General features: G+C 63.5%; 2 protein-coding genes across 2 annotated transcripts in view; one reads left to right on the top strand and one right to left on the bottom strand.

Moving 5' to 3' along the window:
* The first annotated feature begins 501 nt into the window (after nt 1–501).
* Nucleotides 502–4,090, top strand: SPHK1 (sphingosine kinase 1). Its single transcript, XM_037494941.2, has 5 exons — nt 502–1,030; nt 1,350–1,502; nt 1,577–1,671; nt 1,748–1,863; nt 2,128–4,090. Exons 1-5 carry the CDS (start codon nt 502–504, stop codon nt 2,912–2,914), a joined length of 1,680 nt encoding a protein of 559 aa, XP_037350838.2. The 3' UTR covers nt 2,915–4,090.
* UBE2O (ubiquitin conjugating enzyme E2 O) overlaps nt 3,907–27,071 on the bottom strand; it is a 45,328-nt gene continuing 22,163 nt past the window's right edge. Inside the window, exons 2-18 of the mRNA XM_037494942.2 lie at nt 16,071–16,130; nt 15,852–15,962; nt 14,333–14,430; nt 13,800–13,863; nt 13,032–13,175; nt 12,601–12,710; nt 12,342–12,492; nt 11,634–12,106; nt 11,125–11,279; nt 10,857–10,969; nt 10,637–10,765; nt 9,850–9,939; nt 8,068–8,764; nt 7,779–7,915; nt 6,453–6,656; nt 6,313–6,370; nt 3,907–6,189 (exon numbers count right to left, since the gene is read on the bottom strand). Of these exons, the coding sequence (XP_037350839.1) occupies nt 5,519–6,189; nt 6,313–6,370; nt 6,453–6,656; nt 7,779–7,915; nt 8,068–8,764; nt 9,850–9,939; nt 10,637–10,765; nt 10,857–10,969; nt 11,125–11,279; nt 11,634–12,106; nt 12,342–12,492; nt 12,601–12,710; nt 13,032–13,175; nt 13,800–13,863; nt 14,333–14,430; nt 15,852–15,962; nt 16,071–16,130 (3,465 nt within the window). The 3' untranslated portion in view covers nt 3,907–5,518. The remainder of the gene's footprint in view (nt 6,190–6,312; nt 6,371–6,452; nt 6,657–7,778; nt 7,916–8,067; nt 8,765–9,849; nt 9,940–10,636; nt 10,766–10,856; nt 10,970–11,124; nt 11,280–11,633; nt 12,107–12,341; nt 12,493–12,600; nt 12,711–13,031; nt 13,176–13,799; nt 13,864–14,332; nt 14,431–15,851; nt 15,963–16,070; nt 16,131–27,071) is intronic.

The raw sequence follows: 27,071 nt of genomic DNA on the forward strand, positions 1-27,071 counted from the left end.
CCGCGCGCCCCGCGCCCGCCCTCGCGCGCCCCGCGCCCCGCTGGTGGCCCGGCCCCGCCTCGGCCCCCCGCGCCCCCGCGCCTTCTCCGCGCCGCCGCGCTCCGGGCCGCGCGGGGGGCCGGGCCGTGCAGCCCGGGGCGGCGGGGCGGCCCGGCCGGTTCCACCCCGCGGGCGCGCGGCGCTTGGGGCGGGGCCAGGGGCGCCCGGCTCGGCGCCTCCCCCCCGCCCCCCGCGACGAAGTTGCGCGGAGAAAGTTTGAGAGCGGCGGGCGCGGGCGGCGGAGCCGGCGTCCCCGAGCCGCGGGCCGAGCCAGCGCCGAGCCGCCTGGGTAGGGCCGCGCCCGCGCGCCTGCGGCCTCCGCGCTGGGCCGGGCGGGCGGCTGCGGGCGGCGGGGCAGAGTCGGGCCCGGGGGGGGGCGCGCGCCGCGCCCCCGGCCGCCCTGGAGCTCGCGGGGGGCTGGCCGGGGGCCAGGATCGCTCACCCCAAACTTCCGGCCCCGCGATGTCCAGTCAAGTTCTGGGAATTTTGCGCAACGGAGCCCCCCCCGCCGGCGGGCCCCGGGGCGGGCGGGCGGGCGGGGCTGGCCCGAAGGGGCGCAACACGAGGCTCCGACCCAACGTCTGGCCGGAGCCCGCGGCCCGGAGGGGAGGCCCGGGAGGGGACCCCGCGCTCCCGCGGAGCGGACCCAGCCCCAGCGCGGGGGCGCCCTCGGCGGCCCCGGATCTCGGGTCTCTGGGACCCCCGAAAGCGCGACCCCGGCCCCGCGGCCCCAGGACCCGGAGCGCCGGCCGCGCGGGCTCGCCCGGACCCCTCCAGCGCCCCCTCTCTCCCCAGGCCCGCGGCGGCGGGGAATGCGGCGCGCGCCCCCACAGCGCCGGCCCCGCGCAGGGAGGGCGCGCCCCGCCGCCGGCCCCCGACTCCCGCCTGCGCGGCGCAGATAAGGAGCCGAGCGCAGGAGCCCCGCGGGCGCCGCCACGACTGCGCGGGGGTCCCCGGCCGCGGACGCCGAGGGTCGACGTGATGGATGCAGGTTTGTGGGGGCCTGGGGGCGGCCAAGGGACGCCCGGAGTTGGCCGCCCGAGGGGATGGGCCGCCAGGGAGAAACTCGGGGGAGGCCGGGCCCCGGCGGGCCCCGAGCGAGGGGGGCGTCGAGGGCGCTGCGCTCCCGCCCGGAGCCCCCAACCCCCCGCCCCGCCCCCGCCCCGGCCGAGGCCTCTGCCTCTCGACTGGGCTCCCCGGGTCTGCGCCCCAGGTTCGTCGGGCCCCAGGTTCCCACCGGCGCGGCCGCGGGGCGCCTCGGCCCTCTAGTGGCCGCTGGGGGACCGGCCCTGCCGTGCCTGTTTGTCCAGCCCCCGCCCCCCCGGGGCTGCTCCCCCGGCCCTGCCGCGTGCTGGTGCTGCTGAACCCCCGCGGCGGCAAGGGCAAGGCCCTGCAGCTCTTCCGGAGCCACGTGCAGCCCCTGCTGGCCCAGGCCGAGGTCTCCTTCTCGCTGGTGCTCACTGGTGAGTGCCCCTGGAGGGGCGGGGCGCGCCGCGGCGGGGAGCCCCGCCTGGAGACCCACCCGCCTCCCCCTTAGAGCGCAGGAACCACGCCAGGGAGTTTGTGCGCGGCGAGGAGCTGAGCCGCTGGGACGCGCTGGTGGTCATGTCCGGGGACGGGCTGATGCACGAGGTGAGGCCTGCACGCGCCGGGCTGGGGGGGCCGGCCTGGTGCTGCCCAGGCTGAGCCACCCCTGCCTGCTCCACAGGTGGTGAATGGGCTCATGGAGCGGCCTGACTGGCAGCTGGCCATCCAGAAGCCCCTGTGTAGCCTCCCCGCTGGCTCTGGCAACGCGCTGGCAGCTTCTTTGAATCACTATGCTGGGTGAGAGCCCGGGGCCGGCGTGGGCCTCAGTTTCCCCTCAGTGCTGCCGCTTTTCCTTTTCAGGCTCCCATATAGTGAGTGGGGCGACTGCCCTTCCCTCTTTGGAGCCTTGACCCTCTGTTCCGGGGTCCTCTCCTGGGGCTCCAGCTGGCTGCCTCCATCTGTCATTTTCCTGGATTCCCTGAGGCGCCCTGCGGATCCTGCAGCAGCTTCCAGGGGGGACGCGAGGGCGCCTGCCCACTCCCATCTCATCTCTCCCTGCAGCAACGAGCAGGTGACCAACGAAGACCTCCTGACCAACTGCACGCTGCTGCTGTGCCGCCGGCTGCTGGCGCCCGTGGACCTGCTGTCCCTGCAGATGGCCTCGGGCCTGCGTCTGTTCTCCGTGCTCAGCCTGGCGTGGGGCTTCATTGCTGACGTGGACCTGGAGAGCGAGAAGTACCGGCGCCTGGGGGAGATGCGCTTCACTCTGGGCACCTTCCTGCGCCTGGCCGCCCTGCGCATCTACCAGGGCCGACTGGCCTACCTCTCGGCAGAAAGCGGGGTCCCCAAGATGCCCACCTCGGCCGCCCCGGGCAGGCAGGGCCAGCAGGGCCCTGTGGACGGCCACCTCGTGCCCCTGGGGGAGCCGGTGCCTTCGCACTGGACGGTGGTGCCAGAACAGGACTTCGTGCTGGTGCTGGCGTTGCTGCACTCACACCTGGGCAGTGAGATGTTTGCGGCACCCATGGGCCGCTGTGCGGCGGGCACCATGCACCTGTTCTACGTGCGGGCTGGCGTGTCTCGGGCCATGCTGCTGCGCCTCTTCCTGGCCATGGAGAAGGGCAAGCACATGGAGTGCGACTGCCCCTACTTGGTGTACGTGCCTGTGGTTGCCTTCCGCCTGGAGCCCAAGGATGGGAAGGGTGTGTTTGCCGTGGACGGGGAGCTGATGGTCACCGAGGCTGTGCAGGGCCAGGTGCACGCGGACTACCTCTGGATGGTCAGTGGCTGCGTGCAGCCCCCACCCAGCCGGCAGCCTCAGAAGCCCCGTCCCGGGGAGCCGTTGTGACTCCGAGGGCCTCGCTGTGCCTCTCTCTGTAGCTCGGGCTACTCTGAACCAGGACCCTCCCACTTTCTGGACTGGGGGGCCTGCCCACGGCTCACGTGACATGCAGGACTCCCGGAGGAGGGAAAATGGACACCCTTTGAAGGACGGGCCCTGCACACCAAAGGCCAGAATCAGGCCCTGGGCCAGAAGCCTGGCTGGCTGGCGGCTGCCCAGGGGAGGCATTCCTTTGTTCTGGGAGCCCCACCCCATGAATCAGATCCAAATAAAGTGACATTCCCAGCCTGCCGCTCTTATCCGGGGTGGGGGAGGAGGGGGAACTTGCTCCTCCCAGGTTCTAGAACTCAACTGTAAGGATGCCCAGTGGTGCCTCCTGAATTGGATGATGTGTGGCACCGGCTTCTGGAAGGGATCCGTGGCCGTGAGGAGGCGGTGCCCTGGCCCAGCCGCCCCACCTTTGGCCCCGGAGAAGCCGAAGAACTTGGCCCGCTGCCTCCCCCACACGTGGGAAGACTGAGGCTTGAAGACTCTCACCCAGAGGCCAGTCTCGGCGACAAGGAACAGTGTCCGAGCGAGTGGCCCTGGGTACACGGACAAGGAGCAAGTCAGACGGGCAGGCAGCTGTTCCCGAGTCTGCTGTCCTCCAGGGAGGCCTCTAGGGCTCCCCCCGTCCAGTCGCTGCTGCCCTGCCCCGCCCTGCCCTTACAGGGGAGCGCTGGCCATGAGTTAGAAGTAGAGCGCCCCTAACTGGGCACCTGTTCTGGGGAGAGCCAGCCAGCCAAGTGCTGGCGTGCCGGATCCCCCTGTATCTGGGAGGGGCTGTGCTGGGCACTCGGCCCGGGGGCCACAGCTGCTGCGGGCAGAGCCTCGTGAGGGGAACCGAGGCCCTCTTCTCCAGCTGAGCTGCAGAAGGCCTGGGACCAGCCTGGAAGGAGGAGTGGCTGCCCAGGCCCGGCCCCAGGGTCTCTCCCCTGGGGAGAGGGGTGCGGTGCCCAGAGAGGAAGAAAGGCCACGGAGCCCAGATGAATGGCAGAGGCAGGTTTAATGGTGCCACCTTGTCTTTTTGTACATTGTAATGAGCCAAACCAAAAAAAAAAAAAAAAAAAAAAAAAAAAAAAATGCAAGTAAAAAAAAAGTCGAATCACACAGCACTTTATACAGACGTCGGAAGCAGTGGGCATCACATCGCCGCGCGCCGGCCCGCCGCCCGCCAGCCGCTCCGGGCGCTCTCAGCGAGGCTCTGGCTCTGGGCGCTGAGGGCCGAGGGCTGCGGGCGTCCAGCTCGTGCGTCCTCCCCGCGGCGGCAGCCCTGGGGGCCGGGCGGCGAGCCAGCTTAAGGCCGACAAGACGCATCATGCTTTGGCTTTTTTTTTGTCTTTTTTTTCTAATAGTTAATATCTTTGCTTTTGAGATTTATTTTCTTTCAACCTTAAATATTACATACATACACCAAAAATTACATAGCTGCAATGTGCTCGACGGCATCCTCTCAACCTGGAGCTTCACATTATCAAAAGCTAGAAAACTTGTAAACCTCTGGGCCTGCTCTGCAGGGGAGGACCCCAGCCGGCACCTCCCCAGATGGAGCCTGCAGAGTCTCTAGCCGAGGACTGAGGAGGCCTTGTGTTCGCGGGAGAGGGCGGCGGGAGAGGGCGGCGGGTGGAGCGGGGAAGGGGAGCCCGGGGGCAGGGGGGCTGGCGTGCTCCTCTGTGTGCTCCATGCCCCTTGGCGTCAGAACCAGGAGGGCGTGGTCTAAGGAGAGGCCCCAGCACCTGCCCTGGCCTCTCAGGGCTGCTATTCCTGCCTCCTGGGGCCCTGGGACGAGGTTGAGCAGGGAGCAGGCAGCCGCTTCAGTCCAAGGGGTGAGGCCTGAAGGCCTGAAGTGCCGCTGCCCGGACCACCCAGGGCAGGAGAGACAGGCGCCTCCAGCTGCTCCTCCCCCGCAGCCGGGGGTCCTCACGGGCCGCCACCTCTCCTGGGTGTCACCTGAACCCAGCCTGGCCCCAGCCTCTCTTCGAGAGCAAGTTCAACGGCCCTGAGGACTATCCTGTGGGCCAGAACCGAGCCAGGAGTCGGTGACGGCAGCGACAGTTCCCCGCTGGGGGCCGGGGCATCCGGTGGCAGTGGCGGCAGGAGGGCCGGGGACACAGGGGAGCGACAGTGGAGCTGCGCGGGCGGAAGGGGACCCGGGGAATCGCTGGAGCGACACACGTCATGCAAGGCACGTCCACTCGGCCCGCTGCTGACCCACCGGCCCCCGGGCGTGGAGGCCCCACGGCAGGCCCTCGAACACTCCCCCCGACCTGAGATGGTGACGGCAGGAAGTGCCGGCACATTCCGCCTGAGGCGACGAGTGGAAAATCAGCAACGGGGCTCGGGTTTTCTTTGCCACCGAGGAGGCAGGGGGGCGCCTGCGGGAAGATTGCTTCTGAACAGAAACGGCAGCATCTCCAGAAATTTCTTGCACTTCAGCATCAAACTCACCTTGAGGAGAAGAGGGCAGAGAGGGGGCTTGCACTGGGAACGGGGGGAAGGACAGGGGCAGACTCCAGGGCGGGGAGCGCGGGCGGCGGCTGGCGGCCTCTGCGGCTCCTCCCCGGCGGGCGGCTACTTGTCCTCTGTGGTCTCGGGCATGCCGGCCTCCAGCAGAGCGGCCCGGAACTGCGTCAGGACGCCCCGGATGCTCTTGACAAAACCCTTGGAGAGCGGGAAGAGCGGGAAGCCGAGGTCAGGGTAGCCGCTCCTCTCGGGCAAGAAGCTCCGGTAGCTCTTTCTCCGCTTCTTTGGTTTGACACTGGGCGGCACCGAGGCGTCAGGCGCTGCCTCCGAAGTCTGGTCTCTGTGGTCCCTGCCGTCTGAGGCCAGGCCCTGGGCGCCGCCCTCCGAGTCTGAGCCCTGGGAGGCCTCTCCAGGGGCCAGTCCTCCATCCTCAGCTTCTTCTCGGCCGCAGTCCGAGAGCTCAGCCGCAGCTGGCGGCTCTGGCGAGCTGCTGTCCTTGGGGACCCCGCTGGGCAGCGCCTGGGCTCTCTCCAGCAGGGCGTGGGTTTCCAGCCAGGACTCGATGCGGTTCACCAGCCGCCAGCCGCCAGTGCTGAAGTGCTGCCGGATCTCCTGCTCGAACACCTCGGGGGGCCGCCGCACCAGCTGGGTCATGGACTGCACCACGCGGATCAGCGCCATCTCGTTGTAGCAGCGACTGTTCTCATAGCCCTCCTGCAGGCCCCGGTCGCTGTCGAAGCCGGCTTCGTTGTAGTACGGTTCGTTCACCAGGATCAGACCTGGGTGGGGGGAAGCCGGAGCTCAGCTCCCAAGGGGTCCAGGGAGGCAGGCGAGGGGAGCCTAGGCCAGAGTCACTGTGCCCCCCCACGGCCGCCGGTTACCACCTGGCACCCCAAGCATACCTTGGATGGAGATGAGCACCTGAAGAAGGCTGGATTTGCTGGTCCACCTCTCTGTCCCCTGAAACGCACACAAAGCACCTTCAGCCCCGTCTTCAAGGCTGGCTCTCCCCCACCTGCCCGGGCTCTGGCGCCGTGCTCACCTTTCCAATCCAGGTGCCCAGCAGGCTGACGCACACCTTCCCATTGTCATACAGGTTGGGGTTTAGGCGGCCGCTGCACTGGGAGAGGTAGCAAAAATGGGGTGGCACGGCCGGGTAGATGTTGGGGAGCTGGATGTCGAACAGGTAGAGGCCATCCTCATAGGGGGTGCGAGTGGGGCCCTTGATCAGGGCTGAGAAGAGGTCCTAGGGAAGGGGGGGAGAGGGCTGAGGTTGGCAGGGCCTCACCCCCCGGGTGGGGTTCCACTCTTCTCCAGATGTCTTCTCATGGGGATGGGGCAGGAGGGGGAGTGAAACCCCAGGACTCCAGAGACTGGCAGCAACAGAGAAGCTAAATGCAAATATCTCTGTGCGGCCCTACGTGGTATCTTTCAACTGCTGGCATAAGAGGCATTTCCCAAACTGGTTTCTATCCTACCAGGCTTCCCCCTCAGACATCATTACTTTCAAGAACTCCAAACACCAAAAGCATTAAGAACCTCGAGCTGCCCCCCTGCCCCGATCCCAGCACTGCCCCGTGGCCTCGGCCACCACGGGCCGCCATGTGGCTCAGGTCCTTCCGCCAGGGCTGGCGGGAGCCAGGGCCTCGGTCAGACTCAAACCCAGTGTGTCCACGGTGCCCAGCGCACAGCACGGCCCATCACAAGGCAGCCGAACGGCCAAGGTGGTGGACAGAAGGGGGCTGCCCTCTCCTGCCTGGACGAGGACGCACCCGCAGTGCCTCTGGCCGCACGACCGTGCCGAGGAGCGGAGCATGGAGGGAGGCGGCCCTGGGAGGCGCTCTGCTCTGTGGCCACAAGGGCACGGACCAGCCGGTCAATGTGCATCAACCTTGGTAGGACTCAAAAAATCACCGTTTGAGTGAAAAAAGCAAATCACAGATGTGACCAGGACATGCTGCTCGTGCAGAAACAGCACGAGTTGGCGGCCATGCGCAAGGGTTTCAAACACGGGACGCGGGCGTCCAGGAGGCCCACCCAAGCCCGAGGTCATCACCCGAGGTAACTCGCTTTTCCTGTAAAGTTCTAACTTTTCACAAACAAGAATACACTCAGGTGACAATTACGTACTTTTAAACTAAGCTGTAAAAGGAGGGAGGGAGGAAGGAGCCACCTGGTCTGGACTCAGGCCGGGACTCCTGCCAGTTGCCGTCACTGACGGGGCTGCCACCTGCGTGCAGGGGCTGTGGGCGGCCTCGGGGAGCCTCAGTTCTGGCAGCCAGAAGCCCGAGGCTGGGCCCGGCGGGCAGTGAGCGCCCACACGGCGCACCTGGCCCTTCCCACACCGAGCCCACACCAGGCCACTTGCCATTCTATCCTCAAAAGTCTTGACCATGATGCCATCGGGCAGCGAGGTAGCCAGCAGCGCCATCTCCTTCCGGACTGTGCTGAAGAACTTCTTGGCTTCTGGAGGCTGGAACTCAATTTTCTTAAAGGAGTGATTTGCTGGAGGGGAAAGAGAGGGTCAGGCCCTGAAGGAGAGCCCAGCAGCCCCTGCAGGCAGCAGTTGTTGGCGTGCTCCCCTCACGCGCTTCCCACAGCTCTGCGGGCACCCCGACCCCGACCCCCCGGGACACGGGCCCTGCTGGCTCACTCACAGGGCGCGAACTCCAGCACCGAGAAGACCTCGCCCTTGGCACTGGTGAAGGTAACCCCGGGCTTGCCACCACACTGCTGGCAGAGCACCGGGGTCTCGCTGGGCCACTCGGCCTTCACCGGCGACTGCCCCTCGGGCTTGTCCTCCTTGCGCTCCGTGTCCGGCATCGCCTCCATCTTCTCCTCCTCCGCGATGGCCACGTTGTCTAGGGTCTTCTTGAGGTTCTCCTGAAGCTTCTTGATATCATCCAGAAACTTCTTCTCTCGAGTTGGTTTCTCGGGCTCCACCGTGGGAGAGGTGGGGGAGCCCGTCAGGAGCTGCTCCACGGTCATGTTCTTTAGGCTCTCCAGGATCTTGATGGCCTCTTTCAACTCCCGGAAGCTCTTCGGGGGCCCATCCTTGCCGGCCTTTTCCATTAGCCCAGCCACAGGGGCAGCCATGGCCACGGCCCCCTGAATGGCGGCGGTGGCAGCCTCCTCGCTGATCACCACGCCCTTGTCCTCCTCGGGGGCTGCCAGCTGCTCAATGGTTGGGAGGGGGGGCTCCTCTATCTTGGGGTGCTCGTCTTCCACCAGCCCATTGTCCGTCTCCCAACTGTCGCTGTCGTCTTCCCACTCGTCCGAGGACGCCCCGCTGGTGCTTCCCTCCACGGAGTCGTAGTCGGACTCCTCGATCTCAGACTCGATGTTATACAGGTGCTGAGGGGCGACATGGCGGGCAGGTCGAAGGAGTTCCGAGGGCGCCGGACACTCTGACCCTTAGAGCTGACCGCCCCCGCCCCCGGCTGTGCTGGGAGGTGACAGTCTCACATCCCGAAGTCCAAGCCAACAGTCTGCTCCAGCCTCCCTGCCTGTGGGCACCAGGCAACACGGGCCCTTCAGGGCAGACCCAGCCCACCTCAGAGGACTCAGGCCAGTGGCTTTTGTGGGGCTATGCTGGGAGTGTGTGAGGGGGGTGGGGCAGGAGAGGCCTGTGTCATTTCCTGTCTCATCCCTGGAGAGGGGAGCTGGAGCAAACAGATCATCAGCGTGAACAAGGGGCAAAGCAGCGGCAGCAAGTAGGGCCCCACAGCCCAGGCCCTCGGCTGGGACCATGCCAGCTCGCCTCCTTCCCTCCTGCCTGCCTGGGAGAGTGTCCCCAGGTAGGAAAGGCTTCGTCTCCTCCAGGAAGTAACCAGCACTTCCAGCCCAATGACACGGGGATCCAGGCAAATCTGGGAGGTTTGTGAAAATCTACAAATGCCTGCCAACCTGGGGAGTCTGCCAGGTGGGGTGAGCTGTGGACTGCCCCTCTGTTCTCCCGACACACCCCAGGCTTCATCCAAAACACCTGTTCATGGGGCCTCCCTGGTGGCACAAGGGGTTAAGACGCAACCTATGAAGCTATCCGCAGCCTCTGCAGCATGTATTTGATTCCCGGCTGGCCAGGGAGCTACCCACAGGGCTCAGCAGACCTCTCCTGTCTCCCCGCTGCTCCCCTCAGCAGTGTTTCAGTCAGTCTGCCTGTTCTGTTCCCCACTCTGTCTCTGGTGAATCCTCTCACCCCTGCACCTCTGGCCTGTACCCCAGCTCTTGTATGCATAAATAAATAAATCTTAAAAAATTTTTTTTTTTCAAAACACCTGTTCTTCCTCCCAAGCTTTCTCTGGGACCCTAACACCCAAAAAGACAGGCCCTCACCAGAAGATCCCAGAGGCCATCTTCCCGTTCCCTGAGTGGTAAGGATCAGGCCCTGTCAGCTGCCACAGTTGCAAGCTGAGCAGCGGGCTCGGGCAGGGTCTTACCTGTGGCAGGATGATGGTCTTTGAGTTGTCAGCCCACACCACCTCCACCTTACTGCTGACGTCCACGCGAGCCACCTGGCCTACCGATGGCTACAAGGCAAATGGGGCAGGGTCAGCTCTCGGGGTCCCTCTGAGAGGCGGCAGGGGTGACGAGAGAAGGGGTGTGGATGGCAGCCAGAGGCCGCAATGGCACACAAGTGTGGGACGCCTCTGTCCGCCCACGGCGATGCTGGCCGTCGCTGGGCTCACGCTCCTCCACCTGGCGACCCGAGTGCCAACTCCCGCCCCACACAAGCCCCCTCCAACTCCCTCCCTACTCGCAGCACTCTGGCTTCCAGATATGCCCAGCCTGGGCTTCCGCCTCGAAGCCTTGTTCCTGCTCCTCCTCTGCCTGAGACCTGCCCCTCCCCTACCCGGTGTGCCACCTGTTCTCAAAGGCCAGCTCGATGGCGACTCCCCAGCTCCCTACAACCCCCACTGCCTACTGCACAGCACCCGCCAGCACGCTCATGGCACTCAGGACCACCAGTGGGCCTCTCTGAGATGGGAGCGCAGGGCTTAGGGAGCAGCTGCAGACAGAAGTCTGACTCTGCAAGCGCGTGAGTCTGGGAGGTGACAGACTAGGGGGCGGCTCCACTGTGGGCAGCTGCCCGCCTGGGGAAGGCACCGGGTGGACAGAGCAGCGGGCTTGCAGGTCTGGCCTCCTGGAGCCACCTGGTGGCACCTCCAGGGACTGCACTGCCGTGGGCTGTGGGAAGCCATGATGGGTCCCGACCGGGCACGATACCTCGTCTTCCTTGTGAGGCGCGCCATCCTCAGTGTTGCCGATGCGGATGACGATATCGGTCGTGCGGAACCGAAAGTCGGGGTGGTCAGCAATGTCGTAGACGCTCACGTCTTCCTCTTCTCCAATCAGCTGGGACAGGATGGGCCATTGTGAGCCCCGGGACCCACCCCAGCCCAGGACATCCCACCCTTCGGGGAGCAGGGAGGCTGCCCACACTCACCTCCACGTCATCCCCACTCGGCCGCAGCTTGAACCACTTCACCATGCAGGTGCGGCCCACGTGGTCCCCAGACTGCACCACGCCGTAGACAGCGGGGTCTGGACAGCTCTGGACTAGGGAACCAGAGGAGGGAACATGACCTTCTAAGAAGCCTGGGGTGCCATCTTCAAAGGGAGTCTCCTCCCTCACTCCTGAGGCCGGCCTCTGGCCCCCTCTTCCCCCGCCCAACCCAGGCCCTTAGCAGGACTAGCCTCGGTGCCAGCACTACCTCGCTTGTCTACCACGAAGTCTCCAGGGCAGAACTCGTTGTTGTCTAAGTGGTGCACGGGGAAGAGGTCGTTGGAGCGGATGTTGCACTCCACCGAGCCGTCCTGCCACATGACGTCTGCCGAGGTCATCGTGGTCACCACCTCCACCGCCACCCTGCGAGGCAGGACAGTGAGCCAGGAGAGGGCGGGGGCTCTCTGAAGCCCTCCCCTCCCTGTGGGCTTGGTCAGGAAGCTTAGCTCCAGACAAGAGTGACTCAGTTTACAGCTTCCACATGGCCTTGAGAACGGTCCCACTGGGGAGAGCTCCAGCAAACGTGCGTCCAGGTCACCCCCCCCTCCACCCCACTCCCAATCTCTTCTTTTCACCAGGGCCAAGCCCAGGCACCTGCGGGGCACCCCCACACCCGCGGGGCTGCAAACTGTGTGCCCACACGTGTGTGCGCGCGCGCGCGTGTGCATGTGGCCCGCAGAGGGGCTGGTCATCCAGCAGAGCATCCCCTGGGCGTACCTGTCCCCTGGTTTGAAGTCGCGCGTGATCTTATTCTTCTTCCTCTTGTGTTTCCGCTTTAAGTTCTTGATGGACAAGGGGATGCTCTTCTTGCGGCTCGTGCCACTGCCGCTCTGGGAGGAGGTGGTGGAGCTGGCAGAGGAGGTCACGGAGCTGGTGTCGTCCGTATCGTCAGCGGCCTCGTCGTCGGCGTCCTGCTCCGCGGAGTGCAGCCTGTCGTCCCCGCCTTCCTTCAGCAAGAAGGGCGGGAGCTGCTCGCCCACCTCGGGGGCCTCCTCTGGGCCCTCGTCCTGCATCTCCACGGGGCTGGCCGAGCCCTCGGGTGTCTCCTCGGGGCTGGCTGAGCCCGGCTCACTCTTGGTTTTGGCCTCCCCCTTCTTGCTCGGGTCCTCCGTGGAGTGGTCCCGGGGGCACTGGGTGTCTGGCGAGCAGGACATGATCCTCACCACCTGCTTCTTCAAGAGGCGCTTCACCTGGAGGGCAGAGCAGGGGATGCAGAGGTATGGCGAGCAGCGCAGGGACCGAGGCGGGCTGACCCCAGGCAGCTGGTCTGGGGGTGGGGGGTGGCAGTGGCACACACCTATCTGGCCTACAAGAGTCATCAGGCCTGCCCCCCAAGGCCCAGAGCACAGACCATCCTTCCTGGCTGTGGAAATGGCGCGAGGCCAGTTCCTCAAACGCCCACCAGCCCCAGCCCCAAGGACATACCTTCTTGGCCATAGAGCCCTCCCCCTGGGCGCAGTTTTTTTCTGGACATTCACAGGCAATCTTGGCCGGCTCTACCTTGGCTGGGAAGACATACAGACAGCGCTCCCCAAGCTGCCGCTGAGCATGGTCAAAGCATCCGAGACGCTTCACCCTGGTTGGGGGAGAAAGCGGGGACTGGCCGGTGGGGTTCTCCACCCCGGCCCCCACACCCCCGCAACGGCCCAGGGCTGCTGGAGGGGTGCATGCTGGCGCCGCTTACCTGCCTAGGTTCTCCTGGGTGATGACGGAGGGCGGGGGGCTGACGCTGTCTGTGCCCCCTGGACAGAAGCTCTTAGTAATCCACGTGACTTTCAGCTCCACAACCTGAACCTGGAGACAGTGGGTAGGGCAGGGCCACGGTCAGAAGGTCCCAACAGCTCACTCTGCTGGAGCTGCACAGCCCTCAAGCTCCGGTGCGGAAGTGACTCATCACTCCCACCCCAGGGGTCACTGCTACTGCTGTCCAGGGCCCAGTGGACGTGCCACCGGCCATTCCCCCACCTTGCTTAGCCTGGCTCAGTTGGGCTGGGCGGTCACCACGGTCACTCTGGCCAGAGCCTGGCTTCCCTTGATCCCCAGAGCTCTCTCAGATCAACAGGGCCTGGAGGCCGAGGACATCCCTACCCCAAGCCTTCCCGCCCCAGTTCTCACCTCTTCCACCACCACTCGGAACTTGCTCTTCGTGCTGAGCACGGGTTTGACCCCCGAAAGCCACTGGACACTGGAGAAGATCTTGGCGGGGCCGATGAGCACCTGGCCCGGGTAGAAGCCATAGGAGTCGTCGAAGAACAGGCCCTGAGGGGATGGGGCAGGAAGAAGGTCCTGTGAGCAGAGTCTTGTGGGGAGGGTGCTCACCTTCCCCTCCCCCGCCAGCCCCTGCTGGTTCCACACCTGCACCCCCCTCCACGAGCCTCCACATTCCCTAAAACAAATCCTAGGGCGCCAGAGCTGCACGCCTCAAGCCAGGGGCACGTCTGCCTCTGCTCCTCGCAAGCTCAGGCTGCCACGCTGCCTGGGGAGCACGTCAGCTTGGAGCCTGAACTCTGGGGGACAGTGGTCCCCAAACCTGTGTGGTCATGCACCGGCTGTGCTGGCTGACAATGGCGCCAAAACGCTACTGCTCTACGACATGCTGTACTGAACAGCAAACGTGTGAAGACAGGAAAACAGCAGTTTTAAAACGATGTGGGGATAAGCGCTGTAACTGCAAAGAGACGTCCCAGTACTTTCTGCCACACCCAGGCCCCTAGGGCTTCTGGTCACCCCACCCCCTTTCCAGGAAGCCCCCCTGCCGGCCAGCGTTTTGCTGCTTGCTAACACTACCCCTTCGTGAGCAGCCCAGCAGGTGAAGGGGCAGGAGAGGTTGCTGCCCGCCCCTGCCCCCAGCCCCGGGGAGCCCACCCGGCTGAGCCAAGGTACCGAGTCGCTGACGTGCGGGCAGACGTCGTAGAGCTTGGCTCCATCCTCAGTGTTCATGGAGCATCTGGAAGGGAACGGTCTTGGTCTCCACTGGGGCTCACTGACAGAGCCTCAGGGCGTGGACCCAACAGGCCAGGTCCAGTGAGGCTGTCGGTCAGGACCAGCCAGAGGCGTCACTGGGTCTGCAGACCCTTGGAGGGGCCATGTGGCCGGTGCCCATGCACAGCCTCTGAGCTGGAACAAGTGACTACCCTACAAACAAGGTGACCCTAACCCTCTATCTGAGCGCTTACCGCCTTGAAAATGTCTGCCACAGAGTATGAGCCCATAGCAGGTGCCCTAAATAAGCTTCTTCCCCAAGCCAGGAGCAACGACGAGGACCTGCCTGAGGACAGCTAGCCACCCTGTCGAGGAGGCAGCTGAACACCCGCGGTGGTGGCTGGGGCGCGAGGTGGACCTATCCTCACCGGCCCCTAAGGAACAGCCCCCTCCCCCTCCCCCAGCAGCAGCACCGGCTGGGACGGCGCAGGTACCTGGCGCCGTTGGACAGCTTCAGGATGATCTGGTTCTTCAAGTCGTAGACCTTCCCCAGCCAGCAGTCATAGGCGATGTAGTCCCCATACATGAAGGGCTGCGGGCCAAGGGGCGGGAGTGTGAGAAGGGCACAGGTGGTCCCTAGGGCACAGGTTCCTCTTTGCCCACCGTGACAAGGGAGGAAGGTTCTACAGACTCAGTGCTGTACCCATTAACTGCGACTGTCGGCTCCCACCCTGCACCCCCGGGTCTAAGCCTCATCCCGCTCCGCTCCTGTCCCAGGCGGCCATGGGGCGGCTGTGCAAAGGCGGCCATGGGGCGGCTGTGCAGAGGCCTGACATGCCAAGGACATGGCCCTCTGGGGTGGGAGGGAGCTACAGGGACAAGCTAGCAGCAACGAGACCTGCCGAGGAGCCTGAGAGGCAAGCTGCACTCTGCGGGGAAGGTACTCACTCCCACAGAGAGGAGAGAAACCGCAGAGCTGAACTGGAGCTAGAGGTTCTGGGACCAGCTGTTTTTTAATCTATATGTAATCGGATGTGGACACGTGCACACACACACACACACACACACACACACACACACACATGCGCGCACGCCCTGAACAGGCTAGTGGTGGGGAGCACACTTAGCACGTGCATGGACCCTTAAATGCCATTCTCCTCTGCAGGAGCCAGGGCCTTGGAGAAACAGCTGACTCTAGGGCTGGGCCAGAAAACACACAAGCAGGGTGCTGGCTGGTTGGGAGGGTGGCTTAACGGGACTTGACAAGGAACAGGTTATCGACAGGGCCCTGGAATAGGTCCCCACAAAGCAGAATCGGCAGCAAAGGGTACACGGTGACTACAGTGGCCTGGAGTCACCCACAGGACCGGGGGCAGAGCATCCAGGGCCACAGCACGGTCCTGGACATTAGGGGCCGGGGGAGCAATGCCGTCCTGCCAAGAATACAGGGCAGGCTGGTCGAGAGGAGGCGTCAGCTCCAGGCTCAGGGGTTCCCAAGAGGGCAGGCACATCATGGGGTGGGGAACCATGCAAGACTGGGGAGCTGCCCCAGGTGGGCGGGGATGTTAGGCTGAGCGGAGTCCCAGGGCAGAGGAGGACAAAGGGTGAGGTGGGGACCCCCTTGGGTCTGTGTTGATGCTGGTTCCTAACCTGGGGCTGAGTGGTCCTGTGTGGGGGAAGCACACGCTGCGGTATTTAGGGGGCACCACACCTGTGCTTGTTCTCGAGTATTTCAGGAAAAAGACAAGAGAGGAGCGTGGGGAAGGGGACGGAGAGGTGCCGTGCAGGCGGAGAGAAATGTCACCAGCTGTGGACCCTGCGCCTTGCAGGGGCGCGGGGACTTACAACTTCTCACTGTTCGAAATCATTTAAAAAATCAATCACTGAAAGGAAATTTGTTGTTTAAAGTAAGTGTTAGAGGAGGCAGAGAAGCAGGGGAAGAGCCCCACGAGCGGCTCTGGCAGGACAGGCCTCGCGGGCAGGGCCAGCGCAGGAGGCGGCGCGGTGGCTCACCCAGATGTGCTGGAGGTCCTTGCTGTTGACCGGGTAGATGATGCAGTTGGTGCCGATGAGCTTGACGGCGCAGTCGATGCTGACATCAATGACGGTGCCGCACTGGCTGTCCTGGGGAGGAGAAGGCATCCAGCCTGCGCAGGGCACGGCGCCTGCTGCCAGGGCCCGGCCCAGACCAGCCCCAGGCCACCCCCGTCAGGGCGGGGACGTGGGACTCACAGTGGAGCGCATGTGCCGGACTACATCCCGGGGCACCACAGAGCGATCCTCCAGCTTCAGCTGCGAGAGGAAAGGCAGGTGTGAGAGCAGCCCCTGGGGCGGCCCGTCCTGCCGCACCCCAGCACGGGAAGCAGGCAGTGCAGCAGGCCTGCTGTCCAGCCTGGTCTTTGCCCAAGGCACACCCCTTCACAGCAAGGGGTGCTGCCCATCTCCCCGCACCAAAGGCAGCACCGTGCTGCCAAGGGGGGTTCAGGGGGACTAAGAGTGTGGCCTCACTTAACTACAAGCTTTAACAGCCAGTTCCATGCAGCACAAACACTTTGCTGAGTGTTCAATCCTTTCCAACCTCTGCAAGCGCCTGCCCTCCACCCCCCTGGCGAGTGCTGAGTAGGGAGAAGGGGAAGCATGACACGGGGGTGGGGGGTCACCCTGAAGGGGGCTATCAGGTGACAGCACCTTCCACTCTGAGCTATCCTTCCTGACCAGCCACAGCCTGTCCTTATCTATCACACTGTTGGGTGTGTGGGCTGCTGAGTGATGCCAGCCGCTGGCTTCTGGAGCCTGGCCAAGGGCGCAACGAGCACCTCGCCTGTCCCTCCTGCAACACCCAGCAGCCGCCACCTCTGAGAGCTCAGCCAGATCCCCCAACAGCCTGGCCGATGTCTCTGCTGGCTCCCGAAACCTGGGGCGGCGCTGCTGCAGTTCTTCACGGAGTCAACCCGCCTCGCCAGATGAGCACCGCCGAGACCGCAAACCCCTGGGGTGGGGGAGCTGTTCCCCCCAGCACTCCCCCCAAGGCTCCTCAGACCCCCTCTGCCCGGCCCCTCCCAGCCCTGGGCATGGAAAGGTGGCGGCCGCGGAAGATGGAAGACACTGGCTCAAGGTCACGGCAATTTCAGCAAAGATGATGAAAACAAACTTCGCTGGAGGGCGTGTCTTACCAGAGTAAAGTGGGGGCGATGGGCCTGCCAGCCACCAGGGCAGGGGACTTCCCCACAGGGAGCACACCCCAGGGCCCGAAGGATGAAGGGCAGGGGTCCTGGACACAGGTGCCAGCCCTGAAACCTCGGGCAAGAGCCCCACAAACACCAGCTGCAATCACCCTCCTCACCTCACTGACCCCCGGGATCCCGGCAGCTGGAGGGGTGCGAGAAGCTCCCTTTACGGGTGTGCTGGATGTGGCCTACCCCCACTCACAGGGCTTCCCAGCCAACGCCTGCTGTGCCTGAAGCTCTGGCCTGGGGCCTGCCCTGTCAGGGCTGTCCCACCCGCTCTCAGCCCTCTGCTCCAGCTGCGGCTCTTTGCAAGTTGCCATAGAGACCAGAAGTCGCAGAGCCGGGCAAACCAATGGAAGAGGCATCGTGCCGGGCGGGAGGGGCCTGCTCAGGGGTCGCGGAGAAGAGACCCACGTGAGCCTGCAGATCACGTCCCGGCCTTGGCGCCGCGTGGGGCCCGAAGGAGCTGTGGTGAAGGGGGAGCAGCAGCAGGCAGACCCTGAGCGGTGCAGGCATCGACAGGACCCTGCCCAGCCCCGCGGCACCCCGGCCGGGGACGCTGCTCCTGAGGCCGCAGGGTGACTGCGGCTCGGGCTCCGCATGAGACCGAAGCAGCAACGATGCGGCCAGCGAGAGCTCGGTCACACCAGGCGCCGGCCGCTCCTTTCCGTGAGGGTCTCCGCGTTCCGCTGCGGCTGGGGGACCGGCGGTGCCTGGCGTTCCCGGGAGAGGGGCCTCCGGCCGAGGCCCTCCAGCCTGCGCTTGGCCTCCTGCCAGAGCACAACTCCACACACAGTGGCTGTCTCCACGGCCAGGGTGACATTCCTCCAAAGCCCACAAGGCTGGGCGGAGGGGAGTGGCAGGGAAGAGGAGCGGGCGGCTCCCCTTCTGGCTCCACTCCCAGTGTGGGGTTCCAGAACTCGCAAGAAGGCCGTGTGGAGGCTCAGGAGGGGCCAGGCTCTCCATCCTGCACGTGCCCTGGCAGCTTGCCGCGTGCCACCCACCTGGGCCCTGACTCGCCCCGCTGCCCCCTTCCGGGCGCACACCCCAGTACCCTGGGGCCCCTCCCTGCACCCACCCTGTGCCGCTGCACCAAGGAGGCGCCCGGTATCCCCGTGGACAGGGTTCTGGCGGCCGCTGCTTCGGAGAGCCGCACCCTCCCAGCCTGTATGCTGAGGCGAGAAGCTGTGCCCAGGAAGCCGCCCCTCAGCAGGGCCTCAGGCAGTCTGGCTCCAGAGCTCTTCTTTCAACCACAAAGAGAACATCTGAGCCCGGAGCGCAGGGGTCGGGACAGCAGAGCGCCCGCCCGGGCCCACAGTCTGCTGCCGCCGCCTCTCGGAATAGCTCCGGGCAGCGGCCGAGGCCTCGCCGGGGACACTCCCCGCGGCTGCGCCAGGGGGCGCTGTCGGGCTCTGCGGAAACAGCCGACTAAGCACAAAACAGTCAGGGAAACCGAGCTTGTCAGAGGCGCCGTCGTTTGTAAAAGGCGTGTGTGTGTGTGTGTGTGGGGGGGGGGGGGGGGGAAGGGGCGGGTGAGATTTCAGCTGTCACTACGGGCTCTAGAACTCTGAACAGCAAACTATGGCTCATGTTTCTTGAGGTTACGCTGCAACTCTCGGGGGTTTCTGAACAAAACACGAGGACAATTCCTTTGAGCTGTGTCTGGGGCAGGACCCCGGGGGCTTGGAAATGCTCATGCGTTCCTCTGGTTGTTTCTGTGACACATTGTGGGGTGTGCCGGCAGAACCCCAGACTCCACATCCTCAGCTCCCACTGTCTCTGGAAGCGGGAGCTCCAAGGACACATCCCCATGGAGGCAGAGGAGTCTGCCAGGGGCGAAGGAGCTGCCTGTTCCGAACACCTCCTGGCACTCACAAAGCTCAGGGAGACACACACACCGGCTGGCCGGGGGCACTAACGGCCATGCAGACAAACAAGGTGACCTGGCAGGGACGGGGACGGCTACGGCCGGCCGGGAAAGGCGATTCACGTGACCAGAGCGCCCAGGGACAGCACTTTCCGAGCAGACGGAAGGAGCAGAGAGGGCTCTCAAGAGAGTGGGAGGTTGGGGCCTCCCTAGGGGCTCAAGGGGTTAAGCACTGCACAATGAAGCAATCCGCAGCCTCTGGCCAGGGAGCAACCCAAAGGGCGCAGCAGGCTGCTCCTGCCTCACCCGCTGCTCCCCTCAGCAGTATCTCAGTCAGTCTGCCTGTTGTGTTCCCTGCTCTGTGTCTGGTGAATCCTCTCACCCCCACACCTCTGGCCTGTACCCCAGCTCTTGTATGCACAAATAAATAAATCTTTAAAAAAAAAAAAGTGAGAGTGTGCAGGAGGTGAGGCCTGAGATTCCAGCACGGAAGCCCCCGCAGGGCTGAGCACGGCACGCATGACGGGAATGCAGAGAACGTGCGGCAGAGAAGCAGGGCGGCCAGTGGCTCAGCACCTAGAATGTCTGGGGACACCTTAATTGTCACAGCTGGAGGAGGGAGCCTCGTATGCAGCGGGCGGAGGTCAGGACAGGGCCCAGGACAGCCTTGGACCAGCCCGAGCAGTGGCGGTGCTGGGACCAGAGTGCCACCCGCCCACCCACGCGCTCTGAAGGTGGAGCTAAGGAGGGGCTTCTGTGGAAAGCAACACAGGGGAGAGGCAGGAGGCCCCAGGCAGCCCCACACCCGGGCCTGAGGGGCACACGGCCCTCTGAGCTGCAGTCTTCAGGCCCGCCTCTGACAGGACGGCAGCGACGATGACCTCGTCCAACAACTCTGGGTCCAGACTCATTCATAACCTTGCTCTTGACCAAGCGGGAGGAAGCCAAATCCACTGTACAAAAATGTTCCACAGACACAAAGAGGCAAATGAGGTTGATCAACAGGTTGAAAATACAAGGAGGCCAGCCTGTGAGCGCCTTGCAAGTGGACTGCCCATCACCGCCCGCAGCGCTGGTCTGCTCAGTGGAGGCCAAGCCCTGGCCTTGGGGTAAAGGTGCTTCAGGCCTGGTCACCAGCACCAGCATCTCTGACACTAAGAGGGCTGCTAACGCAGGGGGACGCTAAGGAGGGCCTTATAGGGGCCTGAGCGTTGTCGGGCTGGAAGCCTCCACCACCATCATCTTGTGTCAAGCCCTGAGCCGGTCCCAGCGCAGGGAGGTTGGGATCTCCTTCAGCTTCTCAGGAAGATGACCAACCCAGGCTTTTCTGGGGTTTCGTGATGTTCAGCACCAGCACTTCAATGCACAACACAGATGGTCCAGCGCCAGCCAAGCGCCCACCAGGGCCTGACAAGCAGCCTCAGACTGCAAGGACAAGGCGCCCGCCAGGCCACGCTGAGCCCCTGGTGAGTGGAAAAGTGGGGACAGCTTGCGGAAGCCCCGGCTCTATGTGCTTTGCCTTCAATGGCCTAAGACCAAGAGGGGTCAGGAAGGAAAACAGAACCTTTCTCTGAAAAAAAACGCAAACAAGGCACCCTGCTGCTTTGCCTGGGATGGGAGGGAGGTGGCGGGTGTGGCAGACACGGGAGGAGGCTATCACTTTGGCCAGGACAGAGACAGAGTCCTGAAAAGAATATGAGGACAGACCAGCACTGGCGGTTTCTAAACACCTGCTACTTCCCAGAAGCTGAAAACAATCTGAGAGCTACCACCCTTGCCTCCTGCTTCCCAGACAGCTCGAGCTGTGTCTGAGCGCAGGCGTGTGGGGAGAGTGAAGCAGGACAGTGTCCGTGGAACTCCAACCTGGCTCCTCCCCCCTCGGCTGAGGGAGACAGTGAGGAAGGCCCTTCAGTTCTTCCCATGCTGTTCTGGAAGGCCCAGAACAACTTGGGCGTGGGTGTGCCTGCAAGCACGTGTGTCCATGCTTGGCTGGCTGAGCCCCCCTCAGTCTGGTGGTGGAAATAGAGGAAAGCATTCAAAAGGCACTTGGCTAAAACATAGGATAAGGGCCAATCAAATATTTTTTAGTGCTTCCTATGAATTCAAGGCTGGAGACCACAAAAGTGAAATCAGGAACATACACTGTTTTAAGGAATTTACAAGGATCTGGTGTAGAGATGGGGGGGCGGGGAAGGCCGGGTCCAGTGACTTGACCCCTCTCTCCAGGGCAAGCACAACCGGAGGCCGGAGAGCCGCTTTTGCAGGCTGGGAAGCTTATCTCATAGGGTGGCGGGGTGGCACTCTGGAAACATCTGGAATCTGACAAGGGCGTTCTCCGCAGCGCTTTTCAAACTGGGCGCTGAGACCTCTCCGTGGTCATGAATCAGTGCAGTGGGTCATGGCCAACAGGGGAAAGCGCCTGGGCGGACGGCACGCCGCAGGGCCGGGCACGCACACCGAGACAGCGCCTCCGGCCCAGGAAGCCACACAGGTCAGATGAGACAGGCACGCCCTACCTAAGTCCCGGGCCCCTACCAGCCACCTGCCTACCCCTGGGCCCAGCTCCCGGATTCTTTCTGGCCAGAAAGTGACGGCAAGGGGAGAGAGACACCCCATCAGAAGCCGGTCTGGATCAAAATACGAGCAAACAAGCAACAACCCCAGGACCCACACGCTCACAGACCCCCCGTGGGGGCTGCGAAGGGTCTTTCTGACACACTAAAATGCCAGCAAGAAAAACTGGGAGTGGCATGCAGGGTGGGTGGGAGCTGGGCCCCAGGTGTCCGTTCAGAGTGGGCCGGGAAGTGGCTGGTCAGTGCCAGCTTAAGGCCGTCTCAGGGCGGTTGACCATGGTGTGGCTGAGCCCCCGTGTCATCAACCTGAGCAAGACACAAACAGCCTGAGGACCTCACATGCTTGGGGGGCAGAGGGAGGTCCCCGGGAAATGACTAGGCAGCTGGAAGAAAAGACAAATGGTGGCGCCGGTGACTAGAAATCTCTGTCTCGTCAATCAATGTTACAGAAACCATTCAGCAACAGCCCTGGGAAACCAAAGACGGGGGTCAATCAATTCAATGGTTACCGAGTGTTTTCTGTAGATTCAGAATGAGACAGGAATGCAAATATATAATGAGGAACGTGCCTTGGCTTTAGAGAGCTTGCATTCAGACAAATGAAAATACCTGAAAACACCATGAGTAAATACAGCACTGAGGCGGGAGGGAGACAAGCCTTGTTTCTGGATGGCAGGGGGGGTGCGTGGAAGGAACAGGCCACACGGGAACCGCCCACCGGAAATGCAGGCTAGGGCGGTCATGGGACACCCTCCACCTGCCCCTCTTGAGCTGAAAACTGGCCAGTCCCCGGTAACCCAACCCCCAAGTCTGCCATCTCTGATCACACCCACAGACCAGGGGCTGCCATCAGGGCTGGGCCAGGCGACAGAGCGGCAGAGCACTGGCTTGCTGGGATGGTCTGGAGGCACAGCCCGCCCAAGGGGACACAGAAAGGAGACCGAATCCTGCAAAGCAGCAGGCCAGCACTTCTGCAGAGGCTGTGGTATTTGGGGTGCAGGGCACGCACTCCAGTGACAAGAATAGTGTGGTGAGAGTGGCCAGCACCACATCCCTTGCTCTTGGCCCTGGGACTGTCAACCTGGCATTAAAAAGGACAAGAACATTCCAGGACCCCTGGGCTTGGAGGCAGGCGCTAAGCCGGCAGCTTCAGGAGGAAAGGCCTCCTCCAATACCACAAGACAGGAGAGACAGCAGCAGGGCGTTCTGTCCTGTGGATGGCACCCCGATGGTCAGCAGGGAGCAGGCCTACCGCCCAGGCCCAGAGAGCCTGGCCTCAGCACTGCCTCCCAGACTGCTACCCCCATGTCTGACATGAGGCCAGCACTAGGAAAGACCGCCCAGCCGGGAGCCTGCCGTGTCTGACCTGGCCTTGCACAGTGCAGGAAAGAGCTCTTACCCGTGCTCCTCTTCACCCCAGCCCTCGTATGGGAGGCCCGCCATGGCCACTCAGGTGCCCAGACCCAGGTCCCTGGCTTTGCTCCCTGTTCCTCCGCACCTGGCTGCAGTTCCAGCATCTCCCCAGATCTGATGGGGTGCAGACGCTCAGGCCCCAGTGCAGCCCTGCCCCAGGCTCAGCCTCACTCAGTTGCCAGGACGGTGTTCTGGAAAAGTCCCCAGGTGATTCTGACACATCCCAAGTCCCAGCTATTCTGGCTCGCATTTCACAGGCAGCAAGAGGAGAAACAGCTTTCGGAAAGGGTGGGCTGACCAGTCCCTCTCAACTACATGGAAACACGTGGAAGGACGACCTCCCTGCACCCGCACCCAGCCCGCTCACGCCTCCGGCACCTGTCTTACTATTTCCAGGCGGCGAAAGGAACACCCATCCTGGGGACTGGCGTCACCCCGGCACCAAGTGGTCTGGAGGCCCGCGCAGTCAGCACGGCTCCCGCAGGCTGAGGCCTTTCTCGGCTTTGCTCGCTCCGTCCTGAAAACCCTGTCAGCCCTCCTCCCACCTCCACTTCCCCCAGGCGCCTGCAGGAACGCGTCTTGAGGAGCAGGACGGGAGGCTCACGCTGGAGAGCAGAGTCACTGCTCGGGGAGAGCCTGCTGCGGCGCACAGAGGTGGGGGCCGAGGGACAGGGCCGGAGGCCTACGCTCCCCAGCTGTGAGTGCTTGCCCAGGACAGGCCGCACCTGACTTCAAGCGCTCTGGGCCCTTCTAGCTCCAGAGCTCGCTCCCGGCAACACCTCTGGCACCCGGGTCTGCCGCAGGGCCACATCCCACCCAGCGTGCGCGACCGCACAGACCCGGGCATGCTGGCTGAAAGGGAACTGTGCCGGTAGGCAGGGCCTGAGGCAGCTGTGACAGGAGCGCAGGCCTCAGCCTGAGCAAGGTCTCTGACAGGGTCTCTTTGGAGGAACTTGCAGCAACACACGACAACATTTACAAGGAATGACACAAGATGTAAAAAATAAAGTGGCCGTGCATGTGATTTAGATGGCATTACTAAAAAAAATCTCTTAAAGGGATTTTAGGTGTATCGGGGAGTGGACTATTTAAAGAAAGCCCACAGGAAATCTTATAGGGACAAATACCCCCACTCAGGACACATGCACGGCAGGCGGGCTGGGGAAGAGGCCTCGGGGGCCACCACGCTGAGGCAGAGCACGCAGGCTCTGGAGAGCGAGGAAACGGCAGCTCAGGGCCCGGGGGTTCGAATGGCGGGTCACCTTAGACCCTGGCACAGAGTGGGGGCATCTTAGTGCTTTGCAGGCCTCACTCAACTCCTGCAGCCACCTGATGAGGAAGGCCACCCCCATTTCAGAGACGGGAAGCCCTGGAGCGGCGTCTCCCCAGGCCTACTCCCAGGACCACGATGGCCTCGCTGCCCCACAGCACCCCTTCCGTGTCAGGGGGAAGCGGCAGCCCCTGCAGACACCGGCACACGCGACCCAGGGCCCTGGCCTCCGGGTGATGTGCTCGACGCGAGCTAGCAGGAGACGTCCTTCCTCTGTGGCCGCACGGCGCCCAGGCCCCCCAGGTCCACGCAGAAGGACGTCTCAGCCGGAACTCACGTCACCACTAACCCGAGAGGACACGTGCTCTGAGCAGGAGCAAAGTTGATCTGACCCATGTGAACCCCCTTCCGCACCGCACTTTACACTCAGCAGCGGCACGTTTCGTGTGGCTCTCTGGGGGTCAACCGCTGGGAACCAACAAACGCCCGAGAACACGGAGAGGAGGCCGCCTGGAGGCTGGACTGAGCAAGACTGAAGGAAAACAGAGGCGGCCCCGCAGGCCCTGGGAGAAGGCTCCACTGGAAGCAGCTGTTTATCAGCATCCTCATGCCCTTCCAAAACACAGATTCGTCATTTTTACCCCAAGCCGACTGAAGGAATTGCTGGGGGAAGCCAGAAATCTACTCCTTAACATTCTCTGGGCAAGTCTGATAAGTTAAAATAGCTCTGCTCTGACCAGCAAGTTCCTCTTCTTCCGAAAACAAAATAGAACCCCCCCCCCACTTTTGTTTATAATTAAAAATTTTAATTAAAGAGAAGTCTGGGGCTCGAGGGGCAAAAGCAGGGTGGGTCAAGTGAGATGCAACCAGGAGCGCAGCTGGGCCCCCGACCCACCCCCGGGTTCGGCCGAGGCACAGAAGCACAGGCACCAGCACCTGGTCCTGGCCAGCGCCCAGGACGGGTCGGGCCTGGAGAGCTTCGGCACACGACCCGCGGGCCCGGAAACGAGGGCACCCACCCAGGCCAGCTACGCAGGGCAGCAGAGCACAGATTCGGCCCGCGCGTCCTCAGACGCCTGGGGAGCAGCTGTCACCCTGAAGACTTCCGGCCCCGTGGCCATGAGAACTAGGGGTGCACAAACGCGGATCTCCTCCACAAACCCCCCCCCCCCCCCCCCCCCCCGCGGAGGGCTCCAAGTGCAGAAAGACCAGTCTGGCAGGAAGGGCCAGTCACCGCCCGGGCCAGGTCCTCTGGGAGCACCACTGGGACCTGGGCTCGTGCCCCCTGGTGCACTTTGTCGCGGCGAAGCCACAGAATAATGACATAATCTTCGAAATGAGGCGCCTCTCCGGTCAGCAGAGCTCAGGCCTCGTCCCACAGTGGGTTTTGCGCCGGAGTCTCAGCCCCACCCAGAACAGCTGCGGCCCCTTCCGGCCACGCGCCCAGTGCCGAGAACCAGCTGTAATCAATAGCCACTCTGCAAGATGCAGGCCCAGACGGAGGGGTTCACTCAGCACTGCTATTTTTAAAAAATGCGAATACCGTAGGAAAAGGCAGTAAAAATAACACACGACAGCCCTGATCCAAGGCTGATGCTTTCCTGGGCGGCCAGGTTCCCGCTCAAGTAGGGGTGGGCGCTGGGGGCAGGCTGGCTGGCCTTCCTGGAGCTTGGTTTCAGTCACACCCATGAGCTCAGCGCACAGAAGACAGTGCAGGCTCCCCTCACGGCACCGGACGCGGCCCAGCCACCCCCCAGGCAGGCAGGGACCCTCCCTGAGTGACTGAGTCAGAACAACCTCGGCTCTCTTCATAACTACGATTCTAAAAACGCACGCTTCCAGGGCTGAGTGGAGTGGGTGCCGCAAAGCCCCAGGGGAGCAGGGGCCAGGTAAAGGCCAGGGGAGCTGAGGAAAGAGAGCCCTGTGCTCAAAAACAAGTTGGGGTCTCACATCACTCGCCAACAGTGCAGAGACCCCGCCAGGAGCCACACGCGGGCTTGTTGCCCGTGGCACCCACCTCGACATACGCCTCCCTGAGCCCCCAGGTCACTAGAATCAGGCCAGGAAGGACAGGGAGCTCGCCTTCTGAGCGATTTCTAACGCGATCAAGCAGAACCAAAATATTAGCGGCCTGTTTTGTGGCAAGTGACGTGGCTGGGAAAGCGGAAAGGCCTCGCTACCTGCCAAAGGCCTACTACCCCTCTGGCCCGCAGCCCTACCTCCGGCGGGCCCATGGTCCTCTAGCAGGAGTGGGGAATGGCCACACTGGAAGGAAACGCTGCGAAATGCACTGAGTCTCCTGCCAGCAGCTGGCCGACAGGACCCTCCGGAGAGGGACACCCAGGTCACCCTCCGCTCGGCCTCCTGAGCATGGACCAGGGTCTGAGCAACGCTGTTATTCCCGGAACGGTGGTTGGCAAGCACCTTCTCGGGGCCAGTCAATGGATCCATCACCACGGGTGTCCTGGGGTGCCAGAACCGGCGGGTGAGGGGGACTGGAGACTTTCTGGGGTGCACGTGACACCTTTTATGAACAGACACCGCTGCTTTCCCACCTCTCCTACCTGTCCCGGCTCGACCTTCCTCATCCCCAGTCCTAGCAGCTGGCCCTCGAGTTGCTGGGAAACGGCAGAGGCAATAGCAGACTGCAGTGCGCACATGTTCCCCAGGACCACAGTCCGCTGGAAGGGGGTGCCGCTGGCTCTTCCTCTCAGGAAACCAAGCCAAGAGGGTGAAGCGCAAGGGTCTGAGGTCTCTGCCCAGGGGTACGCAGCCACCAGAAGCCCAGGACACGCAGGACTGGTTAAGTAATCAAAAAGGGAGTTCTCTTGCCCCCCACTGCCCTTCCCTTCATGCTTCCTCGACTATTTCAGAGTTTTCTAC

Source organism: Talpa occidentalis, unplaced genomic scaffold (assembly GCF_014898055.3).
Source record: "Talpa occidentalis isolate TD23 unplaced genomic scaffold, MPIMG_talOcc4v2.1 talOcc4.7, whole genome shotgun sequence".
NCBI classification, from domain to species: Eukaryota; Metazoa; Chordata; class Mammalia; order Eulipotyphla; family Talpidae; genus Talpa; species Talpa occidentalis.